Below are 27,218 nucleotides of genomic sequence, written 5' to 3'. Positions count from 1 at the left end.
AAATCGAAGCTACTTTACTTCAATTACCAATTGGCAGTTCTATGGTGTAATGCACATGTGTCAAACTCAAGGCCCGGGGCCACATGTGGCCCCCCAGCATTTTATAGGCCGATGATTGACTTAAAATGGGTTTTGAGAATGAACTGACTACAAACTACATTTCAACCAAAGGTTTGTAATGCGCTTCCTAACCAGACGCTCCAAAGCGTCCGGTCCATAACTCTTCAACACTCTGTCAGCTCCCGGTCAGAAAGAGGCATTTAGTTCAGAGACCATGAGATGATATTCAGAAAGGATTTTTTTAATTAATTGATTTCAGTTGCCTCTGAGACTAAATCTCTGCGTAAAGTCTATAATGTCTGCCCTTTGACTTGTTTTTATTATTTGTTTGCTCACCTTTAAACACGGATTTAAATATTGTAATTTTTAAACTGAGCAGTAATTTTACATCCATGGAAACTCAAATGCAATATTTAAAACTTCAATACATAAAATCAGTTATTTAACAATATGAGGTGGTGTTTAATTTATTTTTAACATTGTATTTTCATACATTTATGCTAGGGATGCCCAAGTCTAGTTTTCCAGAGCTGCCATCTGCAGCTTTAGATGCATTCCTTCTCTAACACACCTGGACCATTGACTCATTATAAGCCTCTACAGAACTGAATGAGGGAAGTCAACCTTTTGTCTGGGGTGTGTTTTAGCAGGTATGCACTCCTGATTTGTACCGTCAATGTGGCCCGTTGAGAGGGGCCAATATGCTGAAGTGGCCCTCGGTGAAATTGAGTTTGACAACCCTGGTTTAGAACCTGTTTAGAATTAAAATGCTGATTGAACTTTCTGTCCGAGTCCTGTTTAGAAGAAATCAGAAGTTCCAAGCTGCCCGCTCTATCACAGCGCCTGCTTTAATGAACAGCACATGATTAACCGTTATAACCGTAAAGCCACATAGAAAACTTATGGAGCAACTCAAAATTTTAAACAGTAACATTTGTGATTTTAAGGAACAAATCAGTCAAATAACTCGAGTCTAAAAAATATAAATATTATACTTGTGGTAGTATTATTATTATTTCACAGCCTTTTACAATGTCAAAAGGTTTTGAAAGCGGGAAGTGGTCTGGCTAGCAGACACTCGGTTGCAACAGGATACCGACGTCTTGAGGAGTGACGACAAAAACAACTTGAACCAGTTCTTCCAAGTTTATTGACATAGATATGGACGAGGTCAACCATTTCTAACACACGAACATGAACATGTCTACTTGCTGCTTTAAATCCCTTCTAAGGCTACAGAAATGTGCAATGAAATACTTCAGATTACTACAAATGAACTGTGTGCAGATGATTCATCTCTTTCATGTACACCAACAGGAAAACACTAATTACTATGTTATATGCTTTTGCCCTCATGTTCAGACTTTTGCAATTCTGTTTGTTTTCTCTGCAATAACAAAAACTTCACATACAAACACAGGAAACGACACAAGGACGAACATTTCCATCGCTGTCTAAACTTCAGCAGAGAGGAGATCTAGTGTATCATGTCGAAGATTCCTCCAACAAAGAACAACAGTGCAGGTTTTATCAAGAAAAAGACCATATAAATAATATTAAAGGAAACAAGACAGATTAAATAAAGCTACTATAGGATCACCAAGTCATGAGTTATTACCAGAGTTGTTCTGGTAATGTAGAGATTTAATCACGCACAAAAAAAGTACAATAACAACAAAAAACACTTTTGGACAACACACAGACTGAAGTTATGGGAGAACCAAGGGTAAAAAAAAGCTGTTTCATTCTTCAAATCTTCCCTCTAAGATGCTGTCAAAGGTGAACGGGAGAAATTTGAAGCCCTGACCTGCATAGAATTTGGTCTGGAACTCCACCCTGAGGGAGGAAACAGGAGATACAGTGAAGAACCATTAAGCGAGAAGTGATTCAGATAATAACCTTGTTAGGAATACAGTGGTGATGGATAGCAGGCTGGGGTAAAGCTGAATGGAGCAGTCAAAGCCCGTGACCTCTGCTCCTGATTCCAGCCTGCAGTTAGTCTTGTTTATATCATGAATCTGGCTCTGGAGCCAGAGACACCCAACACTCTTCGCTTCAGGAAAATGATCAGGAGCTAATTTTAAACGTCCAGTCTGAACCGACAGCTGGATGACCTTTTAGCTAAGGAGTCAGGAATACCCATCATTCCTAAGCCTGACTGTTGTATAAAAAAAACAAAAACAGTAGGTAGATGAACATTTAAAACATTTTAAAAACAAGGATCAGATTTCCTGTGGAGCACAACATACACTCTTTAGCTAGATATCTAACATCTAAACAGATTCAGGCTTTTTCTAAGGAACAAAATGTTATTTTTCTGCTTTGACCTCACTGTCTGGTAAGATAACCCAAACAAATTCCCTACAGCTACAAGGGAAATTAATTCTGAAACTGTGACGGGATTCCAAAAAATGATGCACCTGTACAAAACAATACCTTCTACTGAGGTAGATTCATAAATAACTATTTATATTTCCTGCCTAAAGCTATGCACTAACATTTTTTTTTCTATCTGCGTTTCATTTGTAGTCAGAACTTGGAAATTCTGACTTCTGAGTTTGAAAAAAAAAAATCATCTGGAATGCCGATCTGAGTTTGGACTTTGCACTCAGAAAGTCAGAGATCCAATATGGGAGCTTCTCACATCAACAGTAAGATGTGATGAAAACAGGTTTATTTTACAACACACACTTTAAAAGTGAACCTAAAAATCAGTGCTACATGGAACACCTGCATTTCTAAACAAAACCAATAAAAAGTGGAAAAAGTGGATTTGAAAAGTAAGAGTTACAACAATAGCTACTTGGGCGCCGCCATAATGGAATCCTGTTAATTTGAAAGTTAACTCGGTTTTATCTTCGAGTTCAAACGGAACGCAGCTTTACTAATGAAATAATTTAGCGAGACTCATTATGAATTTGTCTCTGCAGAAGGAACACAGTAGCCACCAGGTGGAGCCATCGCTCTGAATTTAATTTACACTCGACATGAAAATGAAGGATTCAAAAAATAAAGAGTAAAAAGACACCAGAGTCTGATTAATGTCACAATGAAACAGAGAATATAAATACTGTGGAATTCATGAATGTGAAAGCATTAGCAGTATTAGGTAAATCATTATACAAAACATCGATGATAGAAAACTTACCAGTGCAGTCGAAGTGCGTGCAGAAAGGCAGACAGTCCTTCCATAATGAGCAGAATGGCAACTGAGAGAACAGCAAAGAAGCAAAAGATGATGGCCAGAAGGACGAAACCGCCAACGTTTCGAGATGAAAGGCCGAGGCGCATCACCATGGACCAAAGCACCTCTGACAGCTCTGTTCATGAAAACATGCAAGACATAAAAAAAAAAAAAGACTGTTTTATGGGTGTAACAACGTGTTTCTAAAAATGCGTGTGTGATGCTTGTGTTGTTCCTTACGTGCATGAGCGAGACTGAGGGCCCAGAGCCGCAGATAGGAAGCAGTGTTAGAGATGCAGCCGAGGCAGTACTCAATGGTGTGAATGGCCTGATGCACAGCCATATCTGCAAAGTTAAACTGTGGAAACACAGACAAACACGTCAGCAAGACAGTTGAAGCAGAACGTCTACAAGTCCTGAGGCCCACAAAAGAAGGAATCTGGCTCACTGTACGTGCATGATCGTTAGAGTAGTTAACAGGGGAGCTGTTATTATAAATGAAGCAGCCTCCAAATTAGTAGAGGAATTGTCCTCTTTGGACCCTGTGAACCCAAAGTATCAACTGCTCTACTGATGCGTCATGCACATCACCGAGACCTCGGGGGAAGCATTGATCTACCGACGGCCAATGTTTGATGAAACACCTACAACGCACCGGCATACGCAAACATACCCACAACCAACAAACCTAAGGGCAAAAGCCGACGAGGCGAGTTGCAGTGAGAAAAAGAGAACCGAGACATGCATGTTTTTTATAGGAAGTGATAAAGGTGCAGCATTAACTCCGGTCCTACCTCTTCCTCCTCAGGGGCCTTGAAAGCAGGTAACAAAAGGGAACTCTTGGTTATTGAAAACACATCAAGAGACAAACATCAATGACAGAAAAGAAGTAGGAGAAAACAGTTACACATGTGGGCATTTCAGCATCCTGCCCACACACAAACACGCAAAACTAGGTTATCTGTTTAAATTTAAATAGATAACTAGGCTACAAGAGCAGCAGGATGACTGAACAGCATGTCACAGAAAGTCACACGCATAGATAAAATCACATAAGCATTGAGAAAAGTATGGAAAGAAGGAACAACAATCCACCCTTATCCATAATTGATGTTTAGTTTTACCACAGTGGAAGTGGAAACATGAGATTAGGTTTCAGCTCCGGCTGAGTGGCTGAATTATTCAAACATGTGAGAGGATCATTTTACTGCCATCTGCTCTCTCAACAAACTGCTGAACTGCTGTTCCTTCTGCACTGTACGCAATCTGTATGAAATCATTTCAAATGCAAATATGAATTGCCGTCGGACCGAGACTTAACTTACCTCAGGTTCCTCCTCGGTCTGCTGCGCGAGCTGGTCGTGCTGGATGATTTCCGCCTCGTCCTCGGTGGGACCGTTGCCCACTCGGACCCCTCCAAAGTTCTGTGTGCCCTGAAGAACAAGGAGTTTAAAAAAAAAAAGGGATAAATTAGGGCTGCAACTAATTATTATTAACGATTAATCAAATTTAAAATGTGGGCACATACTGCAGATTTTTCATTCAAGCCGTTTTTATAAAATATTAGAAACACATCAAAAGATGCAAATACACAATTTGTGTTTTTAAACAAGAACACAAACATATTAATGGCTTGATAAAAAATAACGGGATTCCTATGCCACTTTAAACATCCTCTGCTTGATCATTATAAGCAAAAGATGCCTCTTCTGTAGTGAAAAAATACTTCTACTGTCAACATGTAAGAAATATTACATTGTAAGAGTGATTTGTTATTTAGAACCGAACAATATCTGGACAGTCAAGGTTGATTAATAGGATTTTTTTTTTTTTTTTTAAGAATTTGAACCGGGTAAAAACTAAAACCAAGTACATACATTTGTACAGTTTTTCTGCGAGTGTATTGTTCTTTCAACAATTGTTCTATTAATTCATTAGTACTTAATTAGTTGACAATAATATGACTAATCAATTTATCACGACTAATTGTTTTAGCCCTAGTATAGATGATCCTCAACTCAAGATAGTTTTGATCTTACCAGATGTTTTTGCCACAAATACTGTCTCCGTAAAACCAGAGTTTTCACGACCAACATGCAGGGAACACATGCTAAGGCAATTAACACCAAGAATATTTGCAGCCCCATCTACAGAGAGAACAGAGAAAACCAGGAAAAAAAAATGATCAGCTTCCTGTGCTTTTCCCTAAACTAAAAGTCTTGATTTTTACATATCAGGTCCAACCTGGCCCCTGTAGAGAGGTTTGACAGTGGGGTCGTTGTAGCTGAAGAGAAACATGTTGATGAAGGCAATGAGGAGACTGGGAGCCTCTCTGGAGGTGTGGGCATCATAAGACACCCACTTAAAGAAGATCAAAATGACCAAGTAGCCAAACAGACTGGACATGAAGAGGATCTCTGGGATGAATCCCAAGTAGATGTTCAGTGGCTTTTTGAAATACCTGCAGAAATGCACATCGTTCCATCAGTTTGTTATTTTAATCCGACAAAACGGAAATCAAAAATGAAGACATCGACTCACAGATGGTTGAAGAGACTTAGAGTGACTCCAAAAAGCATGTGGATGACTCCCAGGGTGACAGACATCTTCATCTTGAAGGAGTTCAAAAATGACAACTTGTTGATCGAAATACTCCATATCTGAGAAAAATGCAAAAAAAATAAAATAAATAAATAAAAAATTGTTATAGAACCAAGTGTAGCACATTAAATTTAGTAATGATTAGAGATCCACCAATCAGGTGGCAAAATGAGTTGCAGATTATTTGATAGAGCAATAAAACGATAAAAAAAACAATCGCATTATATTTTATATTCTTGAGGACCAGAAAATGACATCAAAAATGATAAAAGATATAAAATTTAATAAGTTTAACATTACATGTGGCTTATCAGGCAGTATGTGAAGAAACAGATATTTGAGCATTTTTACAAGACGGAGAAAAGACTGGGAGTGGTATTGTCATCCTGATTTGCATTACTTTATGCCTGTGCCGAAACCTATTTGCTCTCTAAAACAGTAATGCAAATTATTTTGGAGCAGCAATGTGTTGTGATTTGAGAAAATGTCCCACATTGCTTCAGAGAATTGTGCACTTAGGTTATAGGAATCATGAAAATAATTCTCATTATTTAATATTAATAGTAATTTGTTCTTTTAGTTTATGCTGAAACAGACAATTTGTGATAATTTCCAAATCCATTCAATACAGAAAAATAGATATTTTTCCACTACATGTAAGTTGCATCTTTCTATCATATTTCCATTCAACTTCAAAAATGTGCATCAAGTATGTAATAATGATGCATTTATAGCCTAAAAATTGTGGCAATTCTTCAGTTTTTCTGCATTTACTAAACTTGAAAACTTTCACATTTTCTCAGTTTTTGGTCTGCAAACTGAAGATAAGACAGAAGGGAAAACTTATGCCGGTTAATTGGTGCATCTCAAGCATGTAAACCTTGCTAAAGTAGGAGATGTTCATTTTAAAGGAGCGGCATTAAGAAAGATAAAATAAAACAAAGAAATAAAAGGAATATGTTGCATAAATCCTAAAGATTTACTGGATCAATTCCAATGGGGTATGGCCCTTTAAAAACTCCATCCAATGCAGGATCCAACTGGAGGGCTGTGTTGCCTTTAAGTGTCTCATCTCTAAAGAAGAGAAAATAAACACAGATCTGTTTAGTTTACTTCAACTGGAGCAAAAAAAAAAAAAAAAACAGTGACACAACAGCAGTCTAATAAATATTTTCTTTGTTGTTCTTAAGAATTACAGTTTTGGCTCCTAGAATCAGCTGGTAAACGGTAAACACAGCAGTGACGTTACTTTTAATGCAGAGCTGAGTACATTTCTATCTGTGATACTTACGTCCAGTTGCCTCCTTTAAACATGGGTCTCACGCTCCATCCAGAGCCGAACATATTGAGGGACTTTGAGAAGCAGTCGTTGTAAATAAGCCCAGTGTACATTGAGAATATTCCCATCAGCAGTATGATATAGCGTCCTGCAAACACCATGTTGAATATCTGCAACAAAAAAGTGTCAATAATCAGTTCAAGGATAAAAAAAACATGTAGAGGAGGATTTAAAACAAGCATGTTGACTCAAGTGATCAGGTTTTGTAAAATACTGCAGATTCTCTGTGGCTCAGCAGACTGGGATTGATGAGGTGAAACCATTCATACCTCGTTATCATTCTTCTGGGCCATCAGCCTGCTTTCTCTTATCACAAGGTAGAGAGCAGCGCAGGTCATGAGTGTCCCATGGCCCAAGTCACCAAACATGACAGCAAACAGGAAGGGGAAGGTAATAATGGTGTATGGCGCTGAAGACACGAACGCAGGCATCAAACGAAGAGGACGGGGGTGATGGTGGTGGTGGTTGTACATGAAACGAGTGAAACATGTCAATGAGCATGTGCCAACAGGGTGAGCATGGATAACCAAAAATGACTGAGAGGACAGGAAGTGTGAGAAACCGTCAGAACCTGGGTTAATTTCACGGTAGCTGCCAATCCCATAAGCGTCTACAATGTTCTGGAATCCAGAGGTGAACTTGTTTGTCTTGTTATACGTGGGTGGGGTCTGTTTGGTCTGCATTCGATTGAGAATGGAAGGCACGGTGGAGCCACTCTTCTCCTGCGGAAAACAAAACCCAAGACGAACGCTTTCACTCAAGTTTAAAAATGTACACCAGAACGCAGAAATCCCCCCCCGCCGACCCTCAAGTTTACTCACGGTCCCCCTCCGCAGTGCAAACTGGATGGAGTCCATGTCAGATACAGGACACCACACCTCGGCGATCAGACACTTCTGCGTGACGTCAATGTTGCAGAGGTTGAGGGTGTGGTAGATGGCCTTCATCTTCCTCACCTTGATGAACCACACCCTGACGGTCTTGGCTGCAGCCTGCAGGACCCTCTGCCTGTGATCTTCAGTCTGGTTCAGAACCTTTATGAGCAGAAGCAGACGTCTCCCACATGAGTGAATCGATTCTAATCAATTCACTTCCTGTAGCTTACTACTTAAGCTACAGGAAGCTTAAAAGATAAGTAAAGCTACACCACAGCTTGCTTTGTTGGAACACACAAATGAATATTGATTACTTTATTATAAAAAAAGTCTTTATTACAACTTTCTGCAAGACTCAAAATACTGAATTTAAAGCAAACTTGTTATGTTAGGAAACATCAATTTGCATGAAGTGACTTTCTGTAAATTCACCTAGCTCATTTCTGCAAAGCATATGTCCATTATAAAACAAAATGAACAAAAAAACAAGTTATTTACATTTTTTCATATCAGTGGTGAAGTGAGATGGCTCAGACATCAGATCAAGATGCATTCTCATTGCATCTTGATGCACTGAGAATGCCCTGAAAAACTTGTATTTTGCTCCAAACGGGATAAAACATTAACATCGAGTTGTGTTTACAATTAACCAGCTGTCTCATCCACTGGATGTTTCCATACAAGATAGCAAAAATACCCTCAGGCGTGCTGCTGTATGAATCACATTCAACACTAATCCCTGATCAGCAAATAGCAGGACATTTAAGCTCTGTGCCCACACCTGTTGTCGAGGCAATGTCTCATTCTGCAGACAGCACTCCAAATAACTTCTGCTCGCATGTACTCAGAAGAATATCAGTCCATCCACAAGGTTTCCCAGCAGGTGTTGGGCTTTGCCCGATATTAAACACGTCATGCTGGAATTCGGTGTAATTCCATATTGTGATAATATTATTCTCAAATTAAATTCTCAGGGTATCTGCTAAGCTAAGAGTTATATCAAAATATATTGTAATGAGTATATATATATATATATATATATATATATATATATATATATATATATATAAAGAGACATTAATCTTTATTCAGTAAAGAAAAATGATATATTGTCCTGGGCTACTTTATTTCTGACGAGCAACCTATACAACAAAATATGCTTCCAGTGGACAAATTTAGAAGTTATTATTTAGTGCAAAGAAAGAGGGTTTAGCCATATCAGAGAGCTAGCTAGAATATAAACAAGTTTGAAATCTGAACAGCAACAGAAACAAAAACAGACCACTATAGCAAAAAAGTCTGGTTTTTCTGAAGGTTTATTCACCATTTGCAGGTCATCAATGCGAGCATTCACTCCTGCAAGCATCTCTTTCCTCTCCTGGGGGGTTTCTGGACACGGGTATAATGTTGCTCTGAAGCTAAGGATGAATTAAAAAGCAAAAGAAAGCTGTTAGTTATGAAAAGGTCATCCCTCACAGTGCGACAATGCTGAGTCACTTACCCCTCACAGATTTTCTTAACTCTATTCTTCAGCTGGTCTCCCTGGAAAAATATGATGAAGACGGACTTGTGGACCTGGTCACCCTGAGAAAACATTGCTCGGTTAGAAATCAGAGTAAAATCTCTACACATCTGATAAAACTGGTTATGAACAGCACTGACTGAGGTGGGGTCCTCTAGGGGGTCTTCTATATCTGCCTGCCGCAGGAACACGTTTCCTCTGCAAACTCGCCACAGCATCCTCTCAAATGTGGGAATACGTTCCCTGCCTATGACTCCAGCCACAAATCTGCAGCACACACATTGAAAAACAATTTTTTGTTTCATTTTTCTCCATTTGGTTTTTATTTACTTCTTTGATTATGCTTAAAACAGCTATAAATGAATGGAATTGGCTATTTACAGTGATTTTTTTTTTTTTTTTTTGGCTTTAGAGGATCATCCCTCATGTCTGGAAAAGAGCTTAAAAACTTAATGTGTGTGTGTGTGGGAGGGGGGGGGTGTTTGCGACCCCAAAAGCACAAGCTGGAAATCCTCCAAATGAGACGGAGAAAACATGTTAATCCTGTTAAATCACACAAGTGTAGAAAACAGACTCACCCAAGTCTGAGAGGAGCTACTCGGGTTGGCTCATTGGGATCCAGGAGAATGGAAGATTCTTCAAGCAAACTGGGATCTTCCATCTGTCAAACAGAAAAACAAACCACATTTGTGACATTAAGTCATCATACTAAGTCCCAGATCTGAATTTATGAAATCCCACTTTTATTAAAAAAAAAAAAAAAAATCTCCTGACCTTATTAAAAGAAACTAAGTGAAATGAGTTTCTATTCAATTAGCAGGTGACCATCTACTTGTTATGAGCTCTGATTTAGGTGAATGATTCATCTAAAGAAGCTGTAAAAGATCCCTCTGCGCTGTCAGTTGACACAGTTTTGCTTGTGAAGGCAGTGAAGTGGAATTAATGTTGGCCAAAGGTTGCTTAAGCACAGACAGGATCTGGCCTTTAATACCACTGGGCTGAAGCACCAAACAGTGCATTTACTATAATGACTGACTAAGCTAGATGCTGCAGTCATGTGAACAACTATGAAAGATTACGAGTGAAAACACCTTCTGTTAAAATCGAGTAGAAATAAGTGCAGCTTTGTGTTTTGATGAGAGCAGTGCTGTGAAATGTGGTTCAGACAAAAAAAAAAACAGGAAATAAGTCAATTAGGGAACACAACTTATTAATATACTTAAAATACTGATGTCATCATATCTTAGTTTTTGAGTATTTGAGGTACTATATAAATAAAACATGAGCAACTGAAGCTACGTGTAGATTTAATTCAGGGTGTTGCAGTCTTCAGTAGAAACAACTACCAAATTCACAGTCATCCGTTTCTTAGTAAAAACGTAATGCTGAAAACCAAGAAGCAGAAAACGACACTTCAGAGGTCTGTAAAAGGAATAAAACCGACCTCATTGAAAAACTGCTGAGTACGGTGCAAAATGTGCTTGAGTTCAGTCAATTCCAGGAAGTTTTTCTTCAGAGCCTCTTGGTTGGTGTTGATTTCCTTCAGCTCATTCTCGAGCTTCTCAAACGTAGCCTGTGAGGGACAATATAAAAAGAGCGAATAAGGATCCAGACCTCCATTTGTAAGAACTCTGAAGTCCATATCTATATTTTGAGGGTAATTTTTCAACACTAAAAAATAAAAATAAAAACTAGTACTAGTAATCAAAAGATCAATTATTCTGTTAACTGACTGAACATTTGTTCAAAGCATGATTTTAGTTTTTTTTTTTTATAACTCTTGCAATAAACTTTTGAAACTCTTCTTGCACTTATTGTGTTCTTATAGACATCTTTATTGTTTTATGACTTCAGCTAATGAAATGCTCTGGACTCCAACCTTTATCTACATGATTAATTGAAAAGCAAACATAAAAACTACAGACTTGTTGCATGAAGGCTTATAAAAACAGAAGAAAACAATCACCTCCAGATCAATCATGTCCCTTGGAAAAGGAACTTCAGGGTTTTCTCCTGTGTCCATTATGGGGATGTTGGCCTTCTTAATTTCTTTTTCAACAAATCCTGCCAAGCAATTGTTAAAGCCAAACAAGTAAACTTAAAAACAACAGAATCTCACACAAAGCAGAAGCTTTAAAGCATGTCAAACAGTGTTTTTAGTGTCAAAAACTGACAGAATCAATTGCTTTTGAATTTCTAAAAAGTTTATTGTACAAGAAAAGAAAAGCTCACTCAGTTTGCGATCCATCTCCTCACATCGCCGCACTTCATTAACAAACTTTCTCTGGAAGACGTTTACATCAGGATTTAGCTTCAAAAAGAAAAAAAAAAAGAAGAACAACAGAGTTCAGTGACAAAACATACTTGCTCAACTGATAATTTCTTACAACTGCTGGAGGATGTTAAAGCCTGATAAGGTCTCAAGCTGTTGCACAGGACTTTTCTGTTACACTCATCCTATATTCACAGACAACAGACTGCCTTGAGACTAGTTAGGAAAGGGCTTTCTCATGCCTGGAACGAGGAGTCAGCTGTGAGCACATGACCCAAAGGGCATCCACCATCTAAACAGCACTTGACAGCACTACTAATGTAGCCAAATTTTATTCACCTAAACAAAGATGACCAATATATTCTGCAACATTGAAAACTGCACTTTTAGACAGGAAAATCCAAAGACAAAAAGTGTTGTGGACTTACATCACGGAACTGCACCATCCCAATCTCTCCCAGTTCACTGACACAGCAGTAAGCAGCTTCCGACTGGAGGAAGAGCTGGGCCAGGGTCATCTCTTCACTTCTAAAGAGTTCCCCCATGGTGTTGAAGGCTGGGAGTGCCCAGCACTCTAAACTCAATCAAGATCTATGGAAAGAGAGCATTCATTATTTACTGTGAATATTTACTGAAATAATTTAACAGATCAGCCATTCATAGCATTTCTGCACTCCATCTCTAATGGCAGAGGTCCATAAACAGCTGAGTGTCACCTTTACACAGTTGTGCTGCACCCAAATCATATATATACCCATAACAACACCGCTGTTATTATGGGTATGAATGGACATGTGACAAAAACATAAAAAGGTTCAAAGAATCCGGTTGAAGTGAAATGGGTTAGCACTTACTGATTGGCTTTTGTTAAATTTACCTTTAAAATTAATTTAGTAGATATTATCATTTTAGCATCCAGCAGCTTCTTACACAAAACAAACTTTAAATGCCAGGATTATTTGAATACCTTGAAACTAAGAAGCATAACGACCACACAGCGCTAATCCGGGGATTACAATGAGTCAGCTGACTTGTTCAAGATTCAACAGCAGCTCCACCAACGCTATGTAAGCCCGTCAACTCTGTTTCTTTTTTATATATTTACCTGGATAATGCCTCGTGTTTTATTCACTCAAAAAGTACTGAAAAATATTAGGACGTTGTCCCATTACGGTGGGTTCACTTGTCAAACCTCCGATTAGCCGTGACCCAACAGGTACTACCCAAAAACTAAGTTGACATGACACTTTTTTACAGCAACTTCCACATAAAATGCTATAAGTAACCTCAACAGTGTAAAGCTAAAGCCAGGGTAATTCTATTAGCTATTAGCCATAGTTAAAATTGACAGCTCGACTTCACTAGCCTTATCCGTCTTTGCTAAACCGAACAGAAAACATCATTTTCATTCAGGCTAATGTTAACTTTGTCGTCTACTTCACTTAAGTAGCTGCAACACTTTAAATAGCAGTTAGAACTAAATAAAGCTTTGCGAAGCGCTATCGACTATTTAGCACACCTGTAGAGCAATATTTAGCAAGTTTTGCCACCGTAGCACGTCAACATTACATTAAAGTAGGTCCAAACCGTTTATAGTCATATTGGTCGGTATTCTTACTATTAAAATATGGATTGTATCCTTTCTCCTCTTTGCTACTCGTTCACTTTCTCTCGGTTGTTTGTAGAGGAGTGGTCCGAGGAAAGAAGGAGTAAACGCAGCTCACCAAGGCGGAAGGATCCTCCTGGTAACGAGTATCGATTGATGCGTTCACACATCACGTGACCACTAACTGTGGACTCTATTGGCTCAAAAGCGGTGCCTCGATACGTCTCTTAGCTTAGCTCTAAACTTCTAAACTTTTATTTTGAAAACCATTTCGGAAAATTACGGCGTAGCTCACTTTGTTTTGAGTAGTTTATCGCAGACATCCGTTGAGTCAAAAAAAATCATGGAGCAGTTTATGACTACTTTAGGAGAACTAGCGTTATAATCACAGTATTGTGTTTAGCTACTAACAATACAAATATCTACAGTTGAGGCGCTACAAAAATACAAAAGCAAAACAAAAAAAACTCAATGGCTGTAAAATCTCGCTATACTGCTCTCTAGTGAACAGATCATGTAACTACATTTATCCTTTCATATTTTATACCTTATATTTAAATATTTACGTATATTGAATGTTTCAACTAAAATTGAGAGGTCTTGACTACCGATTTTCCTATTATATGACTATGACCTCCAAAAATTTCGTAAAACTTGAAATACAGCAACTTCTTTCTCATACCCACAGGTTGAAAAGCTTAAATACTGTAGTGGATTCATTGCTAACATTTAATACCATATAATGTCACTGACGTGACGGCGAATTTAATTTACAAATAATTGTCAGTTGTTTTAGTTAGTTTACCTTATTTTGAAAGTATTTTCCGGACTTCACAATGTTCTTCTTGGTTACTAACCTACGTTTGATCAACTATTATCGAAGTATATTTTGACCCCTAGGTGGCATATAAGAGCCTATACTTTTAGATAAAAAAGTTGCAATGATTTTTTTATTAAATACACTAAGCAACTGGCATTCCTGTTTGTAAAAAATAAAGTATGACTATTGTTGTTTAAAGCAATACTTGCAACATTGATGTTACTCTATCAAGCTCGTCAATTAATTTGTCTGAGACATGTTTACAGATGGTGTTTTACTTGTATGATTCATGGTCACAAAACAATATGTTAATGCAGTTGCTCTCAGTTGCTTTGGTGCATTTCTCAGAGCAGAATTGAAATTCTCAAAACTTCATGTTCAATCTTCAAATCATTGTGTCACTTGTGCTCATCAAAAAAGCAATTTCTTATTCTTTGAAACAAGTTGCACATCTTTTTGTACATCAAGTGATTATGTAAGACTCCCTGCTTTTTCCTAAATTTTTAAATGCTTATTTCATGTTGATCAAAATGTATTATATGGGTGTCTGTTGAATTGTCGCACCCTCCGCAACATTCAAAACATTTAACAATCAAACCTGACTGTCTTATTCGTACACAATGGAACAAGGATTTGTCATCCTCAGGCACTGACAAGTTTATTGATACAGATATTTAATTTCGAGAGAAGAACTAAGGATTTTGAGAAAGAAACTGAGTTTTGAAGGTAATCAACAGTGTTTTGCTGTTTGTACGAATTGTTTTGAGAAATGCACTTATTGTTTGGCAAATGTCAAACATGATTTGAGAAATGCACCAAGGCAACTGAGAAAAACTGTGAATACACTAAACGTTACTGTAAGCTCACAACAAGCCATTTTATGTGAGGTATTTTTTTGCAAATGTGTTTAATCCTGCTCTTGATCTCAAAATAATATGCCAAAACTATGCTGTTAATAACACCAAACACACTATTTAAATTAAAGTGTACACAAACACTGAAGTAAACTGAATCCAGTTTAAAATGATATACAGACAGATAGACAGATGAACAGCTGTTGCTTTTGGAGCTTCATCAAGCTTGTTTTCTGTGATGTTTCCATTAGAGAGCCTCACCTTGCCGTTTTATTTGGGAGTGTTATGCCACTAAGAGGAGGGGGTCTACAGACATTCTGCTTAGGCACAGAATGGGGTGGAGCTGCAGCGGTAGGCTGGTACTGGGTGGAGGCTGGGTGCATGAAGGGAAAAGTTTGGCTGGGTGGTTTTGCAGTGAGCAGAGGCATTTGACTCAGGGCACACATGCTTGATCTGTGAGAGGCCCCACTCCCCTTGGCTGGCTGGCATCCCAGAGCAAAGGCAGAGAGAGGTAGAGAGGATTGACTGAGAGGAATCTAAAGAGGCAAAAAAGTAGGTTAGGAAGTTGTCTAAAAGAAAGAAAAGCAGACTAAGGCTCATCTAAATAGCTTGTTTATTTTGGTAAAGAGGTGGTATATTTAGTTGCTAGGTATGGCAGACACAGGAGTCAAAAAGGAACATGCACCCCATGCCGATATACCCTACGACGATGAAGAGGTTGCTCTTGTTGGCGTCGCTACAGAGCCAGCAGTAGATGACGACGACCCAGCTGAAGAAGTGGACCTGGTGCTGTATGCTGGAGGCAAGAGTGAAGCTCAGATGAACGGGGTCATGGTTCTCTCTCTGCTGGACAAGATCATAGGTGTGGTAGACAAGATCCAGCAGACCCAGAATGGACTCGAGGCCCGACAGGAGGCCATGGAGAAGTCTGTGTCAACCATCCAAGGGGAGCTGGCGAAGCTGTCCAAGAACCACGTCGACACTGCCAACACAGTCAATAAAATGCTGGACAAGGTGCGCAAGGTCAGCGTCAACGTCAAGACGGTGCGCAGCAACCTGGAAAAGCAGGCGGGACAGATCAAGAAGCTGGAGAGCAACGAGCACGAGCTGCTCAAAAGACGGAACTTCAAAGTCCTCATCTACCAGGTGAAATGTGGAAGAGATGTCTTTTTATAAGTTTATTGCATACCTTTTGTCATAACAGATTCAAATTAATATCTTGAAATTGCTACTGACACAAGTAAAGCTTCACAGTATCATGTTAATCTACTACTTGGTACGTTGCATTCCCCACATCCTGAAGGGAGGTTTGGAAAAGATGTGTGAAATTCACCTGAAAGGCCGTCGCAGCAACATACTGACCTCCTCTCTGCAGAGAGAAAAGCCAAATTTGTGGCTTGCGTTGAGTTTTGTTAGTGGAAATGAAAAGAGGACTGCGGCCCTTTCAGGATGAAGGATGAGATGCCAAGGCTACGTAGATTCCATGACACATATCTCAGAATAACTCATTCCTAAAACTTCAGCAAGGCTGTAATGTTCACAAAGTATTCAACAAAAGCTCTCCTGTCCTCAGAAGCTTCTGTGCAGCTTCTGTTCAGACTAGACCCTGTGACTTTCATGAAAAACTTGGGACAGGTAGCAATTTCTTCCATTCCACAGGCATACGTGATCGCCCAATAAAATCTATATAAAGACTCCTGGTTGTAAATGAAAATATAAGCCCTATAAACACAGGCATGTGGAGCTATTTGAGACAGAACCAACGCCCCACTACTGAGGACAGGGTGGTGTCTGGAGTAATGAAAGGTGAAAACATGTTGCATTTTTTTTTTATCTTGACGATGTCTTAAGACAAAGTTAAAATTTATGGCGCATAATACTGTACTTGAGTTAATGATTGGACCAACGTAAGCACAGGCAGGCTCAGTTTTAAAGGTGCAAAACAGAAAAAGAAGTAGCTTCAAACTAGAAATAACTTGAACTTGTGGGCCAGAAAAAAAAAATCAAAGAAGCAAGAAAATAAGAAGTGCCAGCTGCACTAGTCAAAGGGCTATAGCTACCTCAGTGAGCAGTTCTTTTTTTAGCTCGACATGCCGTCATGTCTTACACAAGTTGAAGCTACTCTGTAAAGAAAAAAAAAATCTCACTTGGATATACAGCAGTAATTTCCTCTATAAACTAATGATGCTTCACTTACTGGAAGCATCGATGAGCTAATCTCAAATACATCCGTAGCGAGGGATCTTATGGTGACGAGCCTCACATGTGCGGAGCTTACTTGGGGATCTATATTGGCAGGCACAAACTCTTTGCACCGCAAGAGCAGGTTACACTGTTGGCATCCAGCAGAAATCCAATCATAGGCACTTCACCCCAATAAATTACCCAGTAAAGCAGGTGCCTCCTGCTGTTTTGGAGACTGTAAGCCTTTCAGTTATGTTGCAGTGGTTGCCCCTGGCTTCCGGCCTACTTTTTTTTAATCAAAAGGATGGCTGTACTGTGTCCAGTTTATCTGACCAAGTGATAGATGGGACACATATTGGCAATAATGCAAATCAGCACTGGCTCTCAGCCAGTTTTCACCAGTTTCCACTCACTCTGTTTGCGTGTTGATGTGTTGGAGCGGGACGGGTTTAGAATTAGAAATACGGTAAGACCGATGTAAGGGTTGAAGTACAGCGTGTAGAGGTTAAGGCAAGACTCCATGGTATTGCTTTGCCACTATCCGCGTGTGTGTGTTGGGTTTCACCCACAATATCAAAGTCGTTCTCGCTCAGATTTCAGCTAAATACGTGAAATGCGTCGCCGTGCGCTACGAGACGTACTGCTTTTCTTTGTTCAGCTGAGTGCAGGTGCTGTATTTTTGTGTTGTGTCACACTGCTGGATGTGCTCTCCGAGAATAGCCGCACAGTTGAGAGTTTCCGGGTTGGGAAACCTGGGATGGAAGCTTTATATTTAAACCTGACGGGAAGCGGCATTGCCAGGCAACAGCAGGACATAGCAATAAAGACATAATTACCACACGCAAATTGCTTATCACTGTACATAAGAGGCTTTCAAATATTCCTTGCATTGTGGGTGTCCTCACTGCACTGCAGTGCCAAGTTTTCCCCGCAGCATGGATCACATTTACACTGTCATCAGGGCACTGCTGGTAGCAGCCAACAGTGAGTCAATGGAGGCTTTTCTTCATATTTTTCCATATTTTTTCCCTATGACCATTTTATTAATGACATGTCTGTGAATCATGTTAAAGTGTATGTCACTTACAATGATTTCTTTTCTCCCCTCATTTCCATATATCTCACGAGAGGCAAAAGAGAAACTCAAATTAAACAGGATACTGTAATTATGAGGGCAAAGTTTAGAATGTGAATTCATGCGCAAGTCTTTTGGTTGTTGTTGTGCAACTGCTGCGAATGCGGAATTTAAACATAAACCCATTGCAGCTGATCAAAATTGGAGAGTCAGTCAGAAGGAAGAGCTGGAAGGGATCCTTCGCTGTCGCGGTGAGCTTGTCCTTCAAATCAGCTAAAGAGACTCAAATGTCTAAAACCTTTGATCTGTCTCCCAGCTTAGGTTGTCTGTGGATGAAATCTGCCCATGCAACAGCAGAAGCTGCTCCTGCTTTTTGACTGAGGTTATTAATGTAGTCCCAGCATTCTTGCCACAAATATTACAACTGACATTCAACCACCCAGGCTTAGTCGCTGTCAACATTTAAACCCAGAACAGAAAACAGGCTTTTATATGATTTAAACTGGACATAACATAGATATTCTTCACAGTGTTATTTATGAAGTCATGTTTTCTCCTCATTCATAATTGCACTTATCATGGTAATTATCTGCATGTAGATTCTTGTTCAGTGTGAAATTGTTGGTGAATGCTGGATTTATGGAGCAAAAATAACATTGCTTTGACAGCTGTTGCACAGGATTTGATCTGGCTGTTTCAAAATTTTCAGTTTTTTTTTTAATTAATTTCTTTTTCTTTTTCAGTATCCTGAATGTTGCAGCTCAGAAATATCACATATACCGCCCATATTCAACTGCTGTGATAATTTTGTAAGCCAAACTCAAATGTTGAAGCATGGACTTCAAAAATTAAATGTAATTAATGTTGTTCTAAGCTATCCTTGTCTTTACTGATAAAGATGTAGACATTTTGGCGTGCCAGAAGCTTGGAGCGGCTGATGTGTCAAGAGAGACCCACTCTTTCATTTGTCTTGTACTTATTTGACCACCGTATAAACCTTCTATAGAGCGCTGGACCTTTGCATTGCCCAAATGGCAAAGTGATCATTAAATATGAAAAAGAATTAGTCTAATATGAAAGTCCACTGTTGGAAGAGGATAGAATAACAGGAGAAAACCCTTATTAACAAAAAGGAGAACTTCAAGCAGAAAAAGCCCAGGCTAAGATTTGAGTCTGAGACCTTCTTGCTGCAAGGCAACAGTGCTAATCACATTTTTTTTTTTTTTTTTGATTAGAACTATAACACACCGACCATAATTTGTGACCCTGAAGGGTGTGTCCGTCTGACTAGGAGGTCAGCAGCACAGGAGACTTTACTCTCAGTTTGCAGACTGTGATGAAGAACCAAAGGATCACTTTGTAGAAAGGTGTGGGAACAATCATTTAATCCTGAATGTGAACAAAACAAAGATTTCTATTTTGGGTGAAGAAGTTAAGGTGATGGCAGGGTATAAAGAAGTTGGTATTTGTCTGGAAAAAGAGCATAGCAACTTTTGCTTCATGTGGGACATTAGATACTTTGGTGGTGACAGCAAGATGCTTTATCGTCTATAAAGTTTGTTGTTGAGAGTTTAGTCTCTTCTGATGTTGCACATTTTAGACACTCCAGAGCACACACTTTACAAGACTGTTTTTCAGACTCACTGCAAAACAGATTGTTACAGAAGATTTTTGTTGTAAACTCTTGTTTTTGAAGAAACTTTGAGTTTTTACTTCTTTTTTTTTTACATTTAGTTTTTCTTTTGTATTATTAAGGTGTTTGCAAATGAGTTGAACTGAATTGGGCTGAATTGAGTTTCATTAGTTCTAAAGTGAGAGAGACGTGTATTGGCAGTATTTAGTCTCTGATCTGGCCTGAATGTCAGACACAAACACATGGTCAGAAAACAAGTGATGATTTTCAAAATTCATGCAATTTAAAGTTTGATCAAAAACTTGTATGAATCAATTTCATGCAACTCTACAGGTGTCTTCATCTAGTTTATGCAATATAATCCACCAGTCGGTGGCATGGTGAGACGGTATTCCTGCGTCTGGAATCAGGGTGTGTTTGGATGCTCCTCAAAAACAGCGTTAGCTATGTGGTCATTCTATCAGGGGGTTAGAGGACTTCTCAGTTACAGACTACTCTAACAACTCTATGCAGAGCTCCAGTCACAGCCAGACAGTGCTCCCTCTAGACCACTGCTCACTTTTCTGTAATAGATTTTCAACTTGCCTGTCTATGTAACAGCATAGTCTCTCTTACTCCAGACGTAGAATTCCAACCATGGGAAGCCCTTTGGCCTCTTTACTTAACTGTTGTTTCCCTGTGCAGACTGCATGTCAGCGCCTCTACAATGAAGTGTTTTCAATTACCTATCATGTCGTAGCAAGTAAAACCAAGTAACTTGAGTGAAAGGAAGTCAACAAGCAGCACAAAGATAGAGCTCTGATTCATTCTGCTGGCATCTCTGAATCCCCCACTTCAGATACCACTCCCCCTTATCGCTCCCACAATCGAGATGGCCTATTTCAATCCAAATCAGACGTCTAATCCAGAACTGATAGCATAGCTCTTCCAGTATTACCCACAGCACTTCGCACACACTCCCTGTCTCCATTTTCTGTCTATAAAGAGATTGCACTAAGACTACATAGCAATTGGTTCCCATGTTCATTCATTTTTAAGTTGAGCCCAAGGTTGTACGATACAACACCAAAATGTAAACACATCAAGTTCCCACGTTTTAGTGATGTAGAGCAGATGATTATTTCAGAACTTCACCTATTTTTTACATTTTCTTTGTACAGTTTAACTGAAAGACAATCAAATCTATTTAAAGGTAAAATGTAAAAAAAAGAAAGGAAGAAAGGAAGAAAGAAAGAAAGAAAGAAATAAAAAGAGAGAAAGAAAGAAAGAAAAAAATGTGTGTGCAATGTCAGACAAATACTTAGTTTCATACAATTTTTGATCAATATTTGATGTTGTCGGGTACACATATCAGCTATGGCCAATAGAAAAGAAATTGCCTCACAAATGAACAGATTTGGAGAACTTTAGATAAAGAAGGTTTCATAAAACATTTCCTTTTTTCAGTTGAATTACACAACATATGATATGTTCAAAGAATTAATTTTAGGAAAACTGTGTGAACTACAGAGAGCCACTGTCTCCAATGTTGCATTACTGAACATGGAAACAATAGTTTCTGTCATCAGTACTTTATCTGAGCTGGACTACTTCCTTGAGTCCTCTGGTTGTTTATGGTAATTCTAAATAATGCCGCCTGTGTACATGTTAATTTAAAAATAAATTTATGTTTACACTTAAATTATGTCTTTATCCTTTTTATTTAATTTTAAGCAAGAAATAAATGTGTTTCTCAAAATGTAGCAGTACCCTATTACTATGAAGATAATATCTGTTATGTTTGTGTTCCAGTGTTATCTCTTATTTTAGCAGCGGAGAGCGACATCATGGAGCCAGTGTGTTGTTTCTTTTGGCTCATTTAAATGCAGGTTACTGTTTGGGGGTTCCCTTCTTTCTTTCACCACATGTATATTTTGCTGATAACAAGAAGGAAACGAGTTCACGCTGAAGCAAAAACAATCCTTTCCCCTCCTTTTGTTTGGAATTCTTTCATATTTTAAAAAATGCAGACCATTGTTTTTTTTGTTTTTTTTTGTTTTTTTTTTTCTCTAAAAGTTGTTCCATTAATGTCCCGGTGAAGCAAGCCTTATTTGCCACTGCATTGTTTTTCTTTTCTCTTTGCTTATCCAAAGCAAAACAATAACAAATCTGAGTAAGCGGTGATGTGGAATATTTCAAACACTTACCTGTCAGTCAGGCCTATGGACCATACAGCACAGAAAAACAAGTGTAATTTGACAAACTAGCTCAAAGTGCTGCCTGTAAGGTCTTTTGTGCCGCTGTTTGCCTGTGTTAAAGTGGGTGTTGGTGCAAATGGATTTTCCGGTAAATCCATTTTAATCCTATTCAGTTCATCTAGTTATAGAACATACAGGGAGAAATATACCTAACTTTTAAGCATATTCCACAAATGTGGCTGAAGTCTTGATTTTGAGAAAGCAGTTCCTGAAGTTTTATGTTAGCTTACTTTATCCACCCTAAAATGTATTTAATGGGTTTCTGGGTCTTTCTCCTGATTGGAAGTTGCAACCAATTGACCAAAACTATCACTATATAAACCATACCTGCAACATAGCATTTGTGTATTGTACTGTGATAAATTGTGCAATAAAAATAGTAAAAAAAAATTTAATTAAATTAAAAATGCTGCTTCATGACATGGATCCTTCCCAAATTTGGTCTTCAATTTGACTGATGTAGCATATTCATTTCATCAGCAAAATCTACAGTGACAAAATAATTAACATTCTCTTAAACAATGTCAAAAGGAGGTCTTGAGTTACTCCTGGTGAATTTAAATTCCTCCTCATTTCTCCACGCATGCCCATCCCACCTCCCATGGCAGCAAACAGGATGTACCAACTGGAAGACGGATCAGGTCAACGTCTAGTTTGAACAGTTGTAGCTGTCATCCAGCTACTTGGCCAGCAGACAAATATGTGTCCTCATACCACTTTTCAGCTCTGGGCAATGCTGCTGATACACTCCAAGCTTATTCGGCACATTGTCCCCATATGAATGAGAACGTAATCAGAGTAAAACACTGGGTAAATGTTTTGAGTTTGTACCAAATCTGAATATTTTTTTCTCAATAAAAATTATTCCTAAATTCTGTTTATTATTTAAGCCAACTTTTGAGTTGAATATATATATATATATATATATATATATAAAGAGAGAGAAAGAGAGAGAGAGGGAGAGAGAGAGAGAGAGAGAGAGAGAGAGAGAGAGAGAGAGAGAGATTTTAGCATTGATTATGTTAGGTAACAGAGGAAGATGAAAAAAAGCAATCCAAAAAGTTGTGTAATCTTGGTCAATAAATAAATTGATTTACAATGATCATTGCCCAAAAAAATGGTTTTTGGATATTGATTTAAAGCAACAAAAAAAAACAAAAAAAAACAAAAACAAAAGAAAAACCTGAAAGTGGACATGTTCATTGAAAAAAACATATACATTCAGTGTATTAAAAAAAAGTCTTGTTTCAAATTTTGCTCTTATTCTATTCCTGAAATGTTTCTGATTATGAAACTAATTTTAATATCACTGATGACCTGGGTAAAGTAAAAATGTCATAGAGATTTAAAGTATGTATCATCAAAATCAGCCTGCCTTTTTGTAAAAAAACAAACAAACAATATATATAATAATTAATTTTTAAAAAAGTAATTAACCCCTAAACCTAAGTGTGCAATTTTGGAGGGATTTTGAGCATTAATGGCTAAAAAGTCTTTGGCAGATTTTAAGTCTGGACTTAAACTAGACCTTAAAGAGTTGTTGAAATGTTCTTGGAGTGATTTTGAAATTGCTTTGAAACATACTTCTAGATAATTTTGTTTGTAATTTTCTTAGATCCGTATATTATTTTTTTTTTTTTTATCTTCATAAGTGTAATAAGTAAAACTGAGCCAGAAATATATAATAAATAACTGTTTCATTGCTTTAAATTAACATTTTGGTAATGAAAGCAATGTTTTGGAGCCAGATTCACCTTTGTGGTTTATTCCAATGCTTATGTGGCATGTGAATCTTTTGCTCTTTGCATGTGAGAACACCAGGGGATTTATAGTAGCCTGGGCATTAGGTTTTGCATGCTCTCAACTATTCTGGAAGATTAATCTATTACTAATATAAATAGTAGCCAGATTAGGTTCAGTGGGAGCAACATTTTGTAAGCTGGGTTAGGATTAACCTTTAAACTATTTAGCTACAGTGGCATTTTTGTCTTTTATAGTCAAGTAAAGCAAATCAAATAAGTTACTATGCAACAAACCTACAATATGATGATATAGAAATGTTTTCCCTGCACACAAACGCTTATATGTATGCCAGTAAACACATGTACTCATGGATTTACACAGGTTAAGACTGAACTGTTGCTTTCAAAAATTACAAAACAGGACTCCAGTGTAAACGAAATCCCCTCAGCTTCATTTAATTTCAACACAGATTTTTTTTTTTTTTTTTCGCTGACAGTGGGAATCTATGAGTCATAGTAGATATTTCAGTTTTTCCACTGAAAGTGCATCAGTTCCCTCACACACATTAACAATGGCTTGATTCAGAGCCTTGAGAGCAAGATTTTCATTGGGTGAAAATAATTTTCTGAAGTAGGGCTTTGGCTTAAGAGCCCTCTTCACTAAGTTATGCATGAAAAGAGAAAATGATACAACCACATGAATAATATTCAACATCCTTTTTTCATCCATCCATCCATTTTCTGAACACCCTTGTCCCTCAGTGGGGTCGGGAGGGGTGCTGGTGCCTATCTCCAGCTAACGTTCCGGGCGAGAGGCGGGGTACATCCTGGACAGGTCGCCAGTCTGTCGCAGAACATCCTTTTTTATGTAAATGAAATGATTTAAATATAGATATTTACAGAATATGCATATTTATCACAACTCTTTGTTTAATCTTAGGTGAGCTAGTCTATAGGGAATACAAACATATAAACTAATTTGAAGTAAGACTGAAAAAATACATAATTAAAAAGTCTACTTAATGTGCCACTTTGTCAGTACAGATTGCACTGCTGGAGAGACTGAAGTCATTATGTAATACCTTCACATACTGTTTCCAGTTTTCTTGGCAGCTCACATTAACACAGGAATGGAAAACTCAATTTTGCACCATTAAGTGTGAATAACCATGCTGAGATTTCAGTGGTTTCAGAGTCAGGAGCTGTGGAAAGCCTGAGCTATGGAAATAAGAGAGTTCCATTTGATGGTGGCTCTCTGGTAAATAAAACCTCTCACTTTGAATGAATCTGTATATAAGCTGTGGTTTAGTCCAGCGCCACTGGCGCTGGGGATTCTAATTATATCTCAAAAACTTCATGCCCCAGAATTTGCATTTTCCCATAAGTCATCTGACTCACCTTCAAAATACCTAAAGCAGTAGTAGGCGGGTAGCCAGTCCCCTGTGAATTGTCTAAGGTTTATTTTGGACCGTGTAGGAAGCTTTAGAATAAATGACCAGAGTACATTAGGGGTCATATTATAGCCTGCAAGCAGTCTCTAGACATCAAAGGATCCTGATGCAGGTTCATGCAGAGATGTAACACGCGAACCTCCAGCCCATGTCAATCTCTCCCTTGGCCTTCTCCCACTCTAAAGCGACATATCGGTCAGAGACATCACTCACTGTGAATGCTAGCAGCACAGCTGCAAGGAGTGGACGGGATAAGACAGCTGCTCCTGTGACTCATTCAAGAGGCCTTTCATCACACTGCCTCTAAAGGAATAGTGTGTGTGTCTGTTTATCTTCTAGCCTGTTAAATGGTTGCATGGATGTAGGTGGATTAAGAGCATCTGTTAACAGTGCGTGAACTTATCTAAACAGTGAGTCTGACATTTTCCAACGCTTGTACCTACAGTTTTAATTTAGCTTGATATTATTCTGACTTTTTTGTGACGCAAACTGGAAAGTATTAAAAGGTTGACAGGAAGTGAAAGCTGAATCTAACTATAACTACCACTAATATAACAGTTTTAAGATATTTCACTATGATTTTTTGTTGTTTGAATGAGGTTTATGTCCATGAAGGATATTTTTGTAGTTAACCTGTTTAAATATTTCTTAGATTAGTGAAGGTATTCCCAACAACATCTGGATAAATAGTCTTGGTAATGGAGACAGAAAGAAGCCAGCAGTTTATGGTTCCATTTCCGTTGTTGTCCATAGAGACGACGTATCATATTACGCCTTTAACTGACTCCAAATTTTACCCATCTGGTACAGAAAATAAAACAGCCTTTGGTTGTCAGGAGAAGGTACGATAATGTTTTGCTTGTAAGAGCTTCCTTTAAACATTTACAAAATTAACATTTTCCCCAAAAGTTGAGCTCTCATCTCAGAGTGGTGGCTACTCTGGTTAGAATAGCATTTTTCATGCCTCCAAACCTATTTTCTATTCCTGAATCGCTTAATTTTGTCTCAAAGCCGACCTGTTTTACTCTTCACAGACAGAAAAGTATATGCAGCCATTCAAAAACAGGATGCTTAGGATCAACTTTTCCATGAGGGCCACTTAGTTACTCTTGTTGGAAAGAGCCGTCAACAAGGGAGGTTTATGCTATTTAACAGAAGATTCTTAGTCCCAGCTCCCTTGGCACCTGTCAGTGAATACATTCACACAGCGGGCAAACTTTTCCGCTGCTGCGAAGTAGTAAATCTGTGGAGAGTGGAAGGTAACACGGGGACGCTAATGGATTTAACATATTAAAACAGAGGCTCTCAGTCTTGTGTTTTGTTATCAGGGCTGGAAACCCAAACAGGGTTCACTGATGTCATCACGATTTCCTTAGAGCTCAACGGACCGTAAACAGGAAAGTTTTTTAGCCACATTCCTACGAGCCTCAAACGTCTTGCATATTTATTTAATATCTGAACATGCTTTACTCTCTTTTGAGAGATGCCTGTCTCATTTCAGCAACATCATTACTCAGTGTTTGCAAATACACAATTATCCACATTATTTATGATTTCTGTTGTTAGCGGTTGTTGTTTTGGATAATTAAAAATATCTTTCCAGCGTTAAGTTCTTTGCATCCCAGATTTACTGGTCTATGAGGGGGCAAACTTGCACTAATATGTCATTATCAATAAAATGCTCTCAAAGCAACAAAGTGATTTTTTATTGAAATGACTAGTGGGACAATTTATCATCCAGCAAATTTGCTCACACACACACA

At 38.3% G+C, this 27,218-nt stretch overlaps 2 protein-coding genes across 6 annotated transcripts in view; one reads left to right on the top strand and one right to left on the bottom strand.

Moving 5' to 3' along the window:
- Positions 1-1,191: 1,191 nt before the first annotated feature.
- On the bottom strand, positions 1,192-13,671 carry LOC106963657 (V-type proton ATPase 116 kDa subunit a isoform 1-like). 5 transcript variants are annotated; one of them, XM_015058689.1, is made up of 22 exons: positions 13,578-13,671; positions 12,282-12,444; positions 11,814-11,892; positions 11,548-11,645; positions 11,026-11,154; positions 10,160-10,242; positions 9,722-9,848; positions 9,561-9,643; positions 9,384-9,477; positions 8,006-8,218; positions 7,756-7,906; positions 7,454-7,593; positions 7,137-7,294; positions 6,829-6,919; positions 5,786-5,904; positions 5,489-5,705; positions 5,284-5,391; positions 4,570-4,677; positions 4,039-4,083; positions 3,485-3,602; positions 3,209-3,380; positions 1,192-1,896 (listed from the first exon to the last, which is right to left on the bottom strand). In XM_015058689.1, exons 2-22 carry the CDS (start codon positions 12,396-12,398, stop codon positions 1,803-1,805), a joined length of 2,544 nt encoding a protein of 847 aa, XP_014914175.1. In that variant the 5' UTR covers positions 12,399-12,444; positions 13,578-13,671; the 3' UTR covers positions 1,192-1,802. The 5 variants fall into 5 exon arrangements, with proteins under 5 accessions (XP_014914175.1, XP_014914174.1, XP_014914177.1 ...); XM_015058688.1 differs by lacking the exon at positions 13,578-13,671 and adding an exon at positions 13,472-13,571; XM_015058691.1 differs by lacking the exon at positions 13,578-13,671 and adding an exon at positions 13,472-13,571 and having other exon boundaries at positions 4,039-4,056.
- Positions 13,672-15,530: 1,859 nt separating this feature from the next.
- The window catches only part of LOC106963658 (polymerase I and transcript release factor-like), an 18,554-nt gene continuing 6,866 nt past the window's right edge, over positions 15,531-27,218 (top strand). The window contains exon 1 of the mRNA XM_015058693.1: positions 15,531-16,279. Coding sequence (XP_014914179.1) covers positions 15,785-16,279 — 495 coding nt within the window. The 5' untranslated portion in view covers positions 15,531-15,784. The remainder of the gene's footprint in view (positions 16,280-27,218) is intronic.

This window comes from Poecilia latipinna, unplaced genomic scaffold (assembly GCF_001443285.1).
Source record: "Poecilia latipinna isolate Pla-1442-1.1 unplaced genomic scaffold, P_latipinna-1.0 Scaffold1564, whole genome shotgun sequence".
Taxonomy (NCBI): domain Eukaryota; kingdom Metazoa; phylum Chordata; class Actinopteri; order Cyprinodontiformes; family Poeciliidae; genus Poecilia; species Poecilia latipinna.
The sequence above is the reverse complement of the archived record's forward strand: the minus strand, read 5'-3'. Positions and strand labels throughout refer to the sequence as shown.